Genomic DNA, 14477 nt, shown 5'->3' with positions numbered 1-14477 from the left:
ACTGCTGGGACACGCCCCCAGCCCCCACCCCGTCTCGCTGCTCCCACGCAGAGAAACACAAACAGCAGCTGTCTGCTTCACGCGTCTCCTCCAGACAGTGGCGCCTCCAGAAATTTTTCATGGGGGTGGCCAGTGGGGGGCCACATTTAATCTTGGGGTGGCACACAAAAACCATGAGCTATATTTTTAAAATTCATTCTACCAAACGTAGTAAAACAACCTTTAGAAAACCAACAGAAAGATAAATGCCTACTGATATTTTGTAGAACATGAACTTATAGTAGATACTACTAGTATAATAACTAATAGATACTAGTAGATACCATTAGTACATACTACTACTGATATATATTTATTTATTTTTTTGTTTATATTTAATGCTTAGGTGTGTCTGCTTGGGGTGTTCGGCTCTTGACTGAGAGATATCTATAATAAACAAAAAATTAAATCTGTTGTTCTGAAATAATAATAAAAATATCCTTCTAATTATTAATTATATCTGTTGAGATTTCTATTCAGACTAATAATCATGAAACATTTTTATTATTAGGGTAACATAATTCTAACTTCACCAGTTGGTCCAGGAACAGGTGGAGCCCCTGCTTATGCTGAGTTCTGCCTTGTTTCTCTGACCGATGATGCTGACTGTCCCTCCTCTGATGCCGTCTCATCTTTGTCTTCCTTATTCTCTTCTGTCATTCATGCTGCTCTGTCTCATCTTCCTCCTCCTCCTCACTACTCCTCTGTTGCTCCCCTACCATCTCTTTCACTCCTTCTGCTGCACTTTTATTCTTAAAATAAGAATATATGTTGAATTTCTCTTCATTCTCTGAAAATGGACAGACACAAGCATCAACTAATGACTATAGGTAACTCTGTGGAAACAAAAACACATCAAAATGTTGCGGTAACACAACAACCGGTGCTTAAATAGTGCCATGAAAATGAGTGGCTTGTGACAGGGACATCCTTTTTTTACTTATTAATAAAAAGTAATGACACATCCACCACCGCTGATGATGTGGCGTATTTGCACCAAGTATTTGCACACTGGGTTTACATGTTTTGCAGACCGCATGTTTTTTACACCTTTGCAGCTGTATTTATTTAAAATTTAATATTTATTTCTTTATTTAATAAGAATCTAATTTTTGATAATAATTTTTCACAATAATTTTAGTGATATTTTTAATTATTTAATATAAATGTCATTTGTGATGTCCTTTATTGATGTTATATTATACCGATTATTTCTGAATGTCGTGTTGCTGCCACAGATAAATGAAATTTCCCCATTGTGGGATTAATAAAGTCATCTATCTATCTATCTATCTATCTATCTATCTATCTATCTATCTATCTATCTATCTATCTATCTATCTATCTATCTATCTATCTATCTATCTATCTATCTATCTATCTATCTATCTATCTATCTATCTATCTATCTATCTATCTATCTATCTATCTATCTATCTATCTATCTATCTATCTATCTATCTATCTATCTATCCAGATCTAAAGTACAGTAAACAGATTGTTAAAGACCCACGGAAAATATTTAACAGGAATAGAAACGTAGCATTTTGGGATGTGTGATTGTGTGTGCGTGCGTGCGTTCACGTGCGCACGCGTGTGTGTGCGTGCTGAAACCGGTGCTCGCGCAATGCAGGAAGAGAGGGGGGAGAGCGCGTGAGGGTGTGGAGCGCGTACACGCGCGGTCAGTCGCCGTTTTTGACTTAAAGAAAAAGTAATAAAGAAAGTTCATCTTTAGTGACTGAGACTGGTTCTTTTGTCTGACCGAGGATCTGAGGGTTCGAACGCGGAAGTGAACCACGCGTCTTATTCATTCTGCATCCAGCGGCTCCTCTTGTCTGCGCACTCAAAGGCAGCAGGGAGGGGAGGGGGTGAGGGCCGGTTTAGGTGATCAGAGCGACTTGCCCGCTTGCTGGCTGTGCATTTGGGATGAAACGCACAACTGATGCTACCACAGCTTATAGTGGCTACTGGGGTGGCCACTGGGGTGGCCAGGTGTCGGAGAGGGGTGGCCGTGGCCACCCCTGGCCACCCCCTGGTGGCGCCACTGCCTCCAGATTCAGCACGCGGTGGAGATGCGGTTTTCAGGGTTTCTGTGGATTTCACCTGAAACGCACACAGGTCCCGCAGAGGCGCGCGTGTCAGAGTCATTCTGTTTGATAGAAAAGCAGCAGGAACTACGTGGAAAGAAGGGCTGCAGAGCCTCACCTCTGAATCTTCAGGTTTGTTTTGATGCGTTCACGGACATCACGGCGGCAGAATGAGACTTTTGCAGAAATCCCCACGCGCGCCCTGTCTCGTGTCATCAACTCACAGTTTTCATTCTCACAAGTTACGTTTAGCCACAAACAGATGTGTTTTGCAGGAACTCCGTGCTCCGCGTGGAGCTTCCAGATCCTTCAAAACAAATGTAGAAAATGATTGAAACGTTTGTCTGTGTTCTGCATTTGGGGCCAGTTCTGTCGCATCCGCCTGTGTTGTTTCTGCTGTTGGTCCACAAAGCCTCCATGTGTTCTGTAACCTCTGCTCTCTGTTGGTTAAATATATGCTTATAAAAAGCATCTGGGAATTTGAACACTCACTAAAATCCGAGCACCAACGTGACACACGCGCTCTGAGCTTTGCAAACAGTAGATTTGGGTTAAGAGGATTGTTGGAGGTTCGTCTCTCGTCTGGGATTGGAGATAACGTTTTTTTTTTCATCTCTTTTCCTGTGAGAGCACTATGAGTAACCAGCTGACTTATTATTGAATGCTAGATCGTTTTTTCTGAAACGTCAACAAAGGAAAAGTGACTGCAAGGCCTGATGGGAATGTTTTGTTGCATAATAATGTCAACCTGATTGAGGAATGAGAAATAAACTAATTTTTTCAGTTTAAAAAAAATCTCAAGGACCTTTCAATGCTAAAGTATGATGTTGGACCTCAAGTCTGAACCGTGAGCTCGTGCAGTACCATTCCTTTGAGAAGGGCGCCCTCTGCTGTTTGAAAGGACACTGCGCAGCTGACATGAGAGCACAGGAACATCCCCCCCCCCCCCCCCCGGCCCAAACCCCCAGAAGCGCACCCCAAACAAGATGAAGCAAAACAGGAAGATGGAGGAGCAGCCCCCATTAGCATCCTGAGAGTCAGATCAGACACAAACTTAAGTCATCAATCACTGAATTCATTTATTTTCTCATAATTCAATCCGATTGTTCTGTTTTAGGCAAGTTGTAAATTGAATCAACCTGTTGTGACAATGATGAGGAGACAAGTCTTGACTTCTGAACGTGAAGCTTTATTCACTCATATGCCAACAGAAGATAAGGCGAGCAAAACATCACATATCCCTTGTGCTATCTTAGATGACTGTCTAGTGGGTCTAGATGACCCAACTCCCAACGTTAAAGTGCCTAGGATAACACAAGGGGTAATAAACACAGATTTAGACCACGCCATAGCAACTGCAAAGCCTGTTGGGCGTGAAGCCCAAAGGCAAGGGTAACACCACACTATACCAATGTAAACTCATTTCTGAAGGACATAAATTATATATTGTAGCAGCTGCTCACTCAGGTAGGCCAGGATGGAGCAGAACTTAGCAATACTAACTAGCAAGGTGCTAGCGCCTGTCGCCTGAACCGTAGCAGCAAGCTAAAAAGTGAGCTGACCCGTGCCCCAAACTCCACCCAACCCCAGGCAGCTATAACCCTTGTGCTATCCTAGGCACTTCAACATTGGGAGTTGGGTCATCTAGACCATCTAGACAGTGCTCTGAACTGAAATCAATGATTTGTGATCTTCACTGGTGTCCATGGATTACATGAAATCTTTCCACCTTTATCTACCTTTGTCATGGTAGGGAGAACACCTCAATGGAAGGGGGGGGTCATAGGGTAGCACAAGGGTTAAATTCAGGAGGCACAATAAAATGGCGGCATCCAATGTCTTCAGAATCACCCTTTATTAGAACAGTTTGGAAACAGTAAAAATAAACAGAACAGATCAACATTATAAATGTCTTTACTGGAAATACCCAACTCACTCATGGTTTCAAAAAAGCAAACAGAAAACTCCCACAATGCACTCCTGTCATGGGCAGGGTAGCCATACCAACAGATTACTACAATATAATAATTATATTTCTTTCGCACAATACCATTTGGATTGAGACATGGTAGATTTATTTTACTACTAGTATAAAAAAACGGACACACACATGTGATGTCGGCAAAAACGGATCCGTCCATCCAGAAAATTTGCTCAAGATGGCGGCGCGTACGGATGCAGCAGCTCGCAGCTCTTGGATTGTGGTGTCACTTGTTTTTTATGCTTGTACATATTTTGATTAGATTTATAGTATTTACCACTCCAAGGCTGCTACAGTTTTGTTGTATTATGTACAATAACTAAAGGCTTCTGATTCTGGTTCCAGTCCAATGTGTGGAAAGACTCTGAATAAAGTCATGTGACCATCCATAGTGCTAGAATGTTCTAAGAATGTTCCCTTTGGATGTGTAAAAACAGTGGGCTGAACTTTAGGAAACTAACATGTGAATGGATTTGACATTCATTCTAGTTTACTTGTTTTTTTGGACACAGATTTCATTTCCACTTGATGATCTGGAAGAAATCCAAGAATCTGGAAAACTTAACTGTTCAGTAGCAGGAATTTCTGTCTGAGTCTCACTGCTGGAAGTTTTGGATGAAGATGTTCTGAATCCATTTTAGGCCAGAGAATCAGATCGATCAGAATAGACCAATGCTGACGATGAATCTTATTGTCAAGCATTATATGAATTGAATGGTTGTTAAAATGAATCATTACACCCCTAGAATGTCATGGCTACAGAACTTCAGAGACCCAGATGCTGAAACCCGGAATGAGACACAGGGCAGGGTTTGCGTGGCGAGTAAGCGGATTTAATGATCAGGTCAGAATGAGAAGGCACAGTTCCTGGAGGTCCGGAGAGCGAGAGGCAGATTCCTGTGGCGTCACTGGTGGATTCGTCCGAGGGGTCCAGAGTCGACAGCGTAGGAGGAGTCCCGTGAAGTAGGTGGTTCGGCAGAGGCTCGTGGTGAGGTCTGATGGAACAGACCAGATGACATTTCCAGACAACGGCAGATTCAGGTGACCACTCGTGACTTGGGGTTTTCCTGGAGACAGGTAAGACAAGGTACGTTAGGCACAGGCTTGGAACAAGATAGCAAAACATGAACTAGACTTGAGGGCCAAGTATGCACCATCAGGGGCAACGGACTGGCGATGAATACTGGTCCAGGAGCTCCTTAAGTAGGCAGGCGGTGATGATGAAGTGAGTGGTCGCAGCTGGGCTGAATCAGGAAACCAAGCGGAGAGGAGAGGGGGAGGGGTCTGACAGAGGCACCATGACATAGAATCTGCTTTGATGACGAAATCCGCTGATTTAAACTATCTTTGCATTTGTAAAGACCCTCCTGTGATCATCTGATCACTCATTTGTTCAGGAGTTTCTGAGAAAAATATTATGCTTTTTATGCTGGATGGAAAAATGTAGTAACAAATAAGACAACAAAACCAAACTGTTAATGAAATTCGGGGAAGAAATGTCCTTTTCCTTTACTTTCCTGTTTCATAAGAGAATATTGAGACAAATGAAAGACTGTGAAGCAGACTGATGCCCATCAAACGGACATCAGAAGATTATCATATACATGCTTCACTCTCATCAAATGAAATTTAACCCTTGTGCTATCCTAGGCACTTTAACATTGGGAGTTGGGTCATCTAGACCCACTAGACAGAGCTCTGAACCTTTTTTCTTCAATGATTTGTGATCTTCACTGGTGTCCATGGATTACATGAAATCTTTCTACCTTTACCCACCTTTGTCATGGTAGGGAGAACACCTCAATGGAAGGGGGGGGTCATCTGGACCCCATAAGATAGCACAACTGTATTCTGAATTGTTTAAAAAAGAAACTTCCATTTTTGAGCCTGGATTTTACAATGTGACAAACTCAAGAGGGAAAATTGTGAAAGGATCACATGATTCTGACCTTGTAGATGTTTCAACAACTCCTGTTTTCACTCTAACTGCTTTTCGTTGAAACATTCAAGAAAAAGAAGACAGGAGCACAGTTTAGAACTGACCATTTATTTAAACTGAATAGCATATATGCGTACAAAGTCCCTACAAAGCTAGAAAATATCTAACATACTTTTAGCCATATTGGGGGGAAGGGTTAGAAAGCAAGATCAGACCCTGTGCTGAACCAACGTTACTGGCGTCTGGGTTTACTAAACACTCTCTTCTTCACAAAATAGGATAAACATTCGAATATTAAAGATATACACAACATCTGTAATAAAGGTTATTGTCACTTTTATACAAAGCACCTCGTGGAAACCCTCGGCGCTCGGGCAGGAGCGAGAAGATTCAAGGCCATTCTGGGACGATTACAGAGTGACTTCCAACAAACACAAGACCACGTTCAGAAGGGATGGAGAGCTCCGGGCTGCTTCAGTCTGCTCGTTGCCATGGTTACGGGTGTCCACTGTCTTTGGTAAGCCGGTGGAGATGACGTCCGGACGGGTCACGGATGCAGCTTCCAGGTTGTCTGTGACCTTCTCGTCCATGTGCTACATGGCGTTTCGGGGGATGCTGGTCGTGTTGTTAAAGCCAGAATGAACTAAAGTCCTTTTATCTCTCAGGTTTTCTCAGACACGGCAGCGGGTCAGAAGCAGAACCCTGCCAGTTCGGACTCTTTGTTTTGCAGAGTAACTTAGCAGGAGTGTGAGCGTCTTTTCTCTGGATGCCTCAGCGTGTTTGTCCTGAGCTGCATGTGTTTCCTGCACAGAGCCGTCACGCCACTGTCACGTCTGCAGAGCAAACGGCAAAAACACCCCTGAAGCTGCAAACTCAGCCGAAGGCTTTTTCTACAATTTGGACAAACGGTAACGTTTAAATGCAGTTCAATTTAAAACCTCCTTCAAGTCTGTCACCACAAAATGAAAGTGTTTATGTAAGCAACTGTTATTGATCCCACAGCTGACTGTGAAAACGTTCTGTTTTTTAAATACAGACAAACATTGAAAATACTCCTTTGCCAGGAAAGCCTCTGATTTTAGACATTTAGAAAGGATTTTTGTGAATTTAAAAATACTTAATGAACGAAAAGGTTAAACAAGAAGCATAAAACTCAGATAGAAATATGCCAATAAAGTTTTTACATTTTCTGAAAATTCTCTTGTTGAAGCTTTGCAGAGAATTCAGAATCAGCAAATCCTCTTGGCTTCACTTTGAGCTCAATGCGGACATGACAGTAGCTCCGCCCTCCTTTAACCTTTGCAAAGGTCAGGCCCGACACAGATCCTGCTTTTCCAACACACATTTGTAAGAACGGCAGCGCTACGATGAGGCAGCGGACGACATCAAACACGCAGCTCTTTGTGGCGATAAAACCCTCCAGGTCAGCAAAAGAAACAGAGTTTCCAGGATTTTTTTGGTGCCGAGCGTCAACAAGAAAAAACAACCACTAAATATGAAATCTGCACTGAAACACGGAAAACGGAGTCAAAGCCACTAAAAGCTCTACGCACGTACAACACAGAACCACCGGCACTGCAGCCCAACAGAGCAGTCTGCTGCTGGTGGCCGCCAAAGGCACTTCCTGCGCGGAGCGGGACGCAGGCTCACCGCCACTCCAACAGGAGCGTTTTGGTTTCTGATGGAGCTGAAGGAGACTGCAGGAGCTGGAGCAGCATTTCAGGCTTGAAGGGTTTTGGCAGCACGGACGCGCTAAGGCTCGGCCGGTTCCACGGCCGGGGGATCTGGGTCAGAACCAGCAACTGAGTATGTTTGAGTTCACAGTGCTTTTCTACAGGGTTCAGATCAGAACATCTCTTTTTTCTCTGCTGAACCACCTGTTGCTCAGAAAGGTACCTGAATTTATTGGTTATTTCTCATAGATTTTAGATAGGAATCCTGGACTCGAAATATAGTCTATATGCTTCTATTCATAAAGAATTTCCCAAAGATTAGAAGTTTAAAAACCTAAAAGTCTGATTTGTTTTCTTTGGGACGAGCCTCCTCTCTCTGTGCGAGCCGCCGCAGCGTTCTCGCCGCCCTTCTGTGCAGACGCCCTTCTGGATCACGGGAACGTCCTCCGGTTACTGACGGCACACCGGGTCTGACCTTCGGTGGGTTTCCCCACTGGGGGGCCAGAGGAGCTGCATTTTCCCAACAGAAATATCACTCTCATTTTCATCAGCACGGCAGAGGCGAGGCGCACAGACAGGAAGGAACCAATTAGCCGGAGACGAGAGATCTCCTGGCAACAGGAAAGTCTGGACATTCCTGGGAAAACCACCCAGCTGGGTTCTGACGGGTTTCCATGGCTGCACTCTCACTGGGCCGCTCTCACAGCTAATGAGCTCCCGACCGTCAGTTTGGAGTTATCATTTATGAGCACACCCGTTTGGGCTGTAAAGTCACAGTGATCCTGTTTCCTCCAGAGCCAGCAGTGGAAGTGTAGCCATGTCCTCAGTCGCTCGTCCCGCTGACTCAGAGTGTTGTGGATTTCCCTCAGAACAGTGTTCCTCCGACGGGGCCGGATCGGCAGGAAAAGGCCAGAACCGGAGCGGCCGCTATTCCTTGACGAGCCGGTAGATGTGGTGCTGCGCTCCGTGCTCGTTGTTGGACACCTCGAACACGCAGGCCATGCAGAGCAGCGTCTCCTGAGTGTCTCTGTTGCTCACCACCTGGACACAAACAGGAATACCTTACCACCCGTCAGCTGGGACATGGAGTCATGTCTGCCTCCTTTCTCATCCTTAACACGAGTAGGAGTCACAATTCAGATCCTTAAAATAACCAACGTTTACAGCAGATGCAGCATAAAAGCAGGAGTGGCAGGAATTTACATCTGTCCTCTTAACGGAAATGTAAAAAGCAGAAATATTGAATATCACACTTCATTCTGTACAGAAACAGCTCCGTGTAACCCTTGTGCTATCCTAGACACGTTAACGTTATGAGTTGGGTCATCTAGACCCACTAGACAGTGCTCTGAACCTTTTTTCTTCAATGATTTGTGATCTTCACTGGTGTCCATGGATTACATGAAATCTTTCCACCTTCATCCACCTTTGTCATGGTAGGGAGAACACGTCAATGGAAGGGGGGGGTCATCTAAGATAGCACAAGGGTTACAATATGGAGTTATTTCAGTCTCAATAATCAGAAATGCACACAACCGGTTTTACAAGTGCACACGCTCCGATTCACAAATGTCATTTTATGCAAACGTGAAAAATAAATTTGGAAATACACACCCTGTGTTTCACAAACACACAGATTGTTTTTCACACATGCACACTAAATGTTTTACAAATGCACAATAAGTGTTTCTCACAAATGTGCACACTGTTTTTCACATAAACATTTTAGAAATTCACAATAAATGTATCAGAAATGCACAGTAAGTGCTTCACAAACGTGATTTTTAGTTACACATGTGATGTGAACTCACAGATCATTCGAATTGCAGAATGTGCATTCAAAATCCCGTTCTCGTTTGTGAATCTCCCCGTGTGTGTGTGAGAGATTTTTCTACGGTGAATATTGAGACTCATCTGACGGAGCAGGTCAACTAATGTCACCATTGGCTAGTGAATCTGTCAATCAAACTCATTGGCAAAGCAGGCGGGTTCGCTTTTAGCCAATCGAATGGCCCCTTACATTCTTCACTCTCAACTGACGAGGGAGGGAGCTGTTCAGCACAGCAGTTGGGAGGACGCGGGCGGCAAACATGGCGGAGAGGTCTTCCGAACGGGATCAGTCTCATCCCGTAAGTAATGCATTTATTTTATCATTCCCTCGTTGTACGTCCTATGTTATTGAATACTAAGTTGAAGCGTTCTCCTTAGCCAAGTGACATGTGTGAATGCTTTATGAGCACTTCAGCCGAGTCGTTTGCAGAGTACCCCCACCGCAAATTAGCTTAGCTTAGCCTGTGCGGTCATATTTTTTATGAAAGCGGGGGAGGACTTATGATGGTTTTGTCAAGTTTTATACTTGGCATACCAGCTCTTCACACAACACGAGTAACTACAACCAACCTAGGGCCTCGAAACTAGCCGGCTTTCGACTCAAATTGTGTCTGCCTGCCCTGTGTGAGGGAAGTTTAAGCTAGCGCGTCGGTTCAAGCTAGATTATATACAGCCAATGTAGGTTCTTAACATGATTCATAAGGAACTAAGGGGAAAACATGCCGGATTTACAGCAGCACAGAAAGTTTAATAAAAAGTATTGATTTGGAGACGGGGATTTGTTTAAACACTGATGCTATGCTAACTAGCTAGTAAATTAGCTGTTCCGTGTGCTGCCTTTATGTAAACGCGATCCGGGTTAAAGTTAGACAGTCTTTTCACAACCCAGACTTTAATAAGACTGGGTGGATATGTGCAACAAAGTTAATTCATATGACATTCATGAAAACGGCATTTTTTGAATATAACAGTGGCGTGAATCCACTGTTGAATGAAAGAAGCCTCATTAAGTTTCTAACGTTAGAACCCGTATTGTGCTGAAAAGCCCTGTGAGATTGTGTCAGAGTGACAGCCACTAAAATCCCCGTATCTTTACTTCCAATGACGTAATGACAAGAATCCCAAACATTATGTTTTTAGGCTGTTTTGTAGTCGATACGTAGTCACAGAAAGGGTGGATGGGAGAAATCAGCCGTCAACAGTGATTAGAGTAGAAGTTACTGTAAGTATTACACAAGGCTTCCTGTGATCAGTGTCTTGTCTCTGATTTTTTTTTTTAAAGCTGTTCTTTACTACAAGCTCAAGTCATCATAGCAAGAGTGTTTTAAAAAATTCCCCCTTCTAATATTTGAAAATTATGTAATTTAATCTCAGACAGCTAAATGATCTAATCCATGTTTGTCCTGTTTTTATTTATTCTCTAGGAATTACTGAAGCGTGACATCCTAAATACCTTTCTATTCTATTCTATTTCATATTTTATCATCCTATTGTATTACTGTTTTACCTGTCAATTGGGAATTTAGCATTTTTGCCTCTGTAAATATCTGTCAGTTGAAAGTATTTCTACTTGTATTCCATAGATCTTGTACCTGAAGAAAGCAGACAACAACTGTGCAGACTTGGCCTTCTTTAGTGACGCTGTGAACGTTTATGGCTTTCCTCTGAGGTATTCATGTTATTCATAAAGAAATATTTCATTCACATATCAGGCAGGATAAGTACTTGGTTATTTGTACAAAAAAACTTTTTTTAGACTCCTCTGAAAACAAAGGCAACTCTAAAACTCTTTCCCCTCATGAATAACATTTTACCCCCCCACCTTAACAGTCTCTCTCACCTCAATTTTTTCCCCAGTGATACATGTAACCCACTCCTGCAATTTATTGCACTCTGAGCAAATTCTACTCGTTGGCAACGTACATAAGAACATTACATTTTAAATTGATGTGTAATAATTACAAATGCATGTATTGGCGATGCATTTGTAATTATGTGTTTGAGACAGGATTTTCATGATATTGTCAGGGTGAGAGGATATCACGGAGGAGAACATGCGGGCATAGCCGAGTTAATGCTCACAGTACGTAGAACTGACACAAACGGCTTCATTACAGGAAAAGTGTACACACAATCAACGGTGAGTTGAACCTAGTTTTAGATGCTTTAATATATACATAAAAGTGAATGATGTATTAAAAATAAATCTGACGATATAATATTTCTTTTTGCTTTTTTCCAAATACAGGATTGAGCCCCTCTGGTGTGATGTCTTCATGAGTGTTACTGGTTTATATTACAACATCCTGCACTCTCCTGAGGACCAAGACTTGCTCAATATCAGTAACATCACGTATTCTGCTGCCATTACATTTTCCTACCACGCATTCAGGCCAGTTTGGATGTCTTTAGTGACGCGTGGGACACCCATCCAATCAGGACGGAGCAAAGCATGACACCAAATCAGCTGTGGCAGTTGGGCTTGACCCAGAACCCTGTTTCTGATCCCCGGGTAAATGCTTTATTTAATCTCACTGTACTGGACAACTGATTTGTGTGCAGTTTGACTAAAGTGGAAAGTATCAAGAAGAGTATCATGAAATCATAATGACTACAGTGAATTTTCATCGAAAATGAATGAAAAGGATTATTGTTGTGTGGTGCAAACAATTTCCCTAAATTGTTTGTTTGTAGGAAGAATAGCACATCTCCAAGTTCAAAATGCATCACAACGCATGGCATTATGAGCTATCAGATGTACTAATGTCACTACTTTGTTAAGGTTCACTTGTTTGCAAATTATAAACAGTTATGGAGATATGAGGTCTGCCTGCCAGCAACAATATAAGTAATTATTAGTCGGTCACTGTGCCTACATAATCTAAAACATAAAAAAACAGCGCTATTCATAAACGGTATCTTTTTTTTTGTCAGGGTATGCTGGTTCCAGAGATTGAATGGGAGGAGAGTGGATCCATGGCTGAACCTCATCCTGGGATCAATGTCCCGGTATGGGACAGTCCCCTTTTGGGTCCACAAATGTTGGAACTGCAAGACGACATCAACCCATTGTTTAATTCAGTCCGTTTGGGAGTGGACCTACATCTTTACTGTCATGTTTGTTTAGAACTTAATTTAGGCGACATAATTACATACAGAAGAAGAGAGACTGAGGGGAGCAAGACAAAGTTCAAATCAATACTGCTGTATTGTTCAAGGGACTTCATTGTATGTAAGGATGTTATGAAAATTAGTCCCAGTTTAAATAAAATTCAAATCAGTAGAGATCCCCTGCATCTGCTTAAATTTTGATGTTTTAATCTGTCCATGTTTTCACTGAATTTTACTCTGCAATAAAGGGTGAATGTTTGCACTTTGTTGTTCTATGACCATTTTTTGTTGTGTAGTATTTAACCAGCTATAAAACCCAGAGAGATGAGGATCTTTTTTGCAAGGGTGACCTGGCCAAGATGTGTATATGTATATGGTTACAATATAAAATCAATGACATTTGAGTTATTAAAAAAATAAAATTAAGGTCCATCAAAGTGACTGGGCTGAGCGGGGGAGGTGTATTGGGTATCTGTGATTGACAGTGAGATGAGCCTTAGGTAATGTAGTCCCACTGCGTGGTACGGAGCAAAGTGATGCCAGTTTCTCCACAAAACCTTCTGTGGAAGTTGCAGATTTTTCTCCTCCACCTTCATATGATCAAAACCGAAGGGAACCGTGTCTGAGTGTTGAAATGACGCTAGCATGAAAGCTAAGAGAATAACGTACAAACAATCCTGAGTGAAACGTTCATTGTAAATCTCATGACCAGTACAGAGTTCGATGGATTCTGTCAACTGCATTCAACCACTGTTGCCTTGCTTCCAGGTCCACTGAAAAGTTGCACAAGCCAGTAATTTTTGAAAACCGAAGGCAATAAACCGACAAGCCATGCTAAGGCTAACACGCTAATGACTAATACAGAATCAAATATGGGCGGGGCTTTTGCCACCCGCAGAAAGCGTAGAGAAAGTGTAAGGGGCCATTCGATTGGCTAAAAGCGAACCCGCCTGCTTTGCCGATGGGTTTGATTGACAGATTCACTAGCCAATGGTGACATTAGTTGACCTGCTCCGTCAGATGAGTCTCAATATTCACCGTAGAAAAATCTCTCACACACACACGGGGAGATTCACAAACGAGAACGGGATTTTGAATGCACATTCTGCAATTCGAATGATCTGTGAGTTCACATCACATGTGTACCTAAAAATCATGTTTGTGAAGCACTTACTGTGCATTTCTGATACATTTATTGTGAATTTCTAAAATGTTTTTGTGAAAAACAGTGTGCACATTTGTGAGAAACACTTATTGTGCATTTGTAAAACATTTAGTGTGCATTTGTGAAACACAATGTGTGTGTTTGTGAAACACAGGGTGTGTATTTCCGAATTTATTTTTCACGTTTGCATAAAATGACATTTGTGAATCGGAGCGTGTGTATTTGTAAAACCGGTTGTGTGCATTTCTGATTATTGAGACTGAAATAACTCCATATTACAAGATCCTCTGGAAATACTCTGAAAATAGATCAGAATATGAATGGACAGGAACTAGAAATCAGGCTCCATTCTGATTTCTAGTCTAATAGTCTTGACTGTTATCATCTCTTGTAATAAATCTGTTGAAACACCGAGTTTCAGTTGGACCCAAAAGAGAAAGTGCTTCAGATGAAGGCGGAGAAGAGCGCCGCTCTCACCAGCAGAATAGTGAAGTTCTCCAGAACGCTGTTCATCATGTACTTCTCCGGCAGGTGCTTCAGCTTGTGGATGAAGTTGATCATGTATTCACACATGGGAGAGCGACTGATTCTGTAGACGAAGCGTCCGTTTTCAAAGCGGGCGTACTCCGTCTATAAGGGAAGGGACAGGGGG

General features: G+C 42.5%; 1 protein-coding gene and 1 long non-coding RNA gene across 5 annotated transcripts in view; one reads left to right on the top strand and one right to left on the bottom strand.

Moving 5' to 3' along the window:
• Positions 1-6138: 6138 nt before the first annotated feature.
• Positions 6139-14477, bottom strand: part of tead1a (TEA domain family member 1a) — a 52331-nt gene continuing 43992 nt past the window's right edge. For both annotated transcript variants that reach the window (XM_023955425.2, XM_078948202.1), the window contains exons 11-12: positions 14303-14455; positions 6139-8760 (exon numbers count right to left, since the gene is read on the bottom strand). In XM_023955425.2, coding sequence (XP_023811193.1) covers positions 8647-8760; positions 14303-14455 — 267 coding nt within the window. In that variant the 3' untranslated portion in view covers positions 6139-8646. The remainder of the gene's footprint in view (positions 8761-14302; positions 14456-14477) is intronic.
• Positions 9690-12922, top strand: LOC144992373 (uncharacterized). Of its 3 annotated transcripts, none has more exons than XR_013656263.1 (5): positions 9690-9848; positions 11133-11218; positions 11578-11689; positions 11798-12061; positions 12484-12922. It is a non-coding gene; the product is annotated as an uncharacterized LOC144992373 (long non-coding RNA). The 3 variants fall into 3 exon arrangements; XR_013656265.1 differs by lacking the exon at positions 9690-9848 and adding an exon at positions 10205-10227; XR_013656264.1 differs by lacking the exon at positions 9690-9848 and adding an exon at positions 10658-10771.

The sequence above is a fragment of the Oryzias latipes genome, chromosome 6 (assembly GCF_053564925.1).
Source record: "Oryzias latipes strain Hd-rR chromosome 6, Olatipes_Hd-rR_3.1".
Classification (NCBI taxonomy): Eukaryota; Metazoa; Chordata; class Actinopteri; order Beloniformes; family Adrianichthyidae; genus Oryzias; species Oryzias latipes.
Note: the sequence above shows the minus strand (reverse complement) of the source record. Positions and strands in the feature narration are given on the sequence as shown.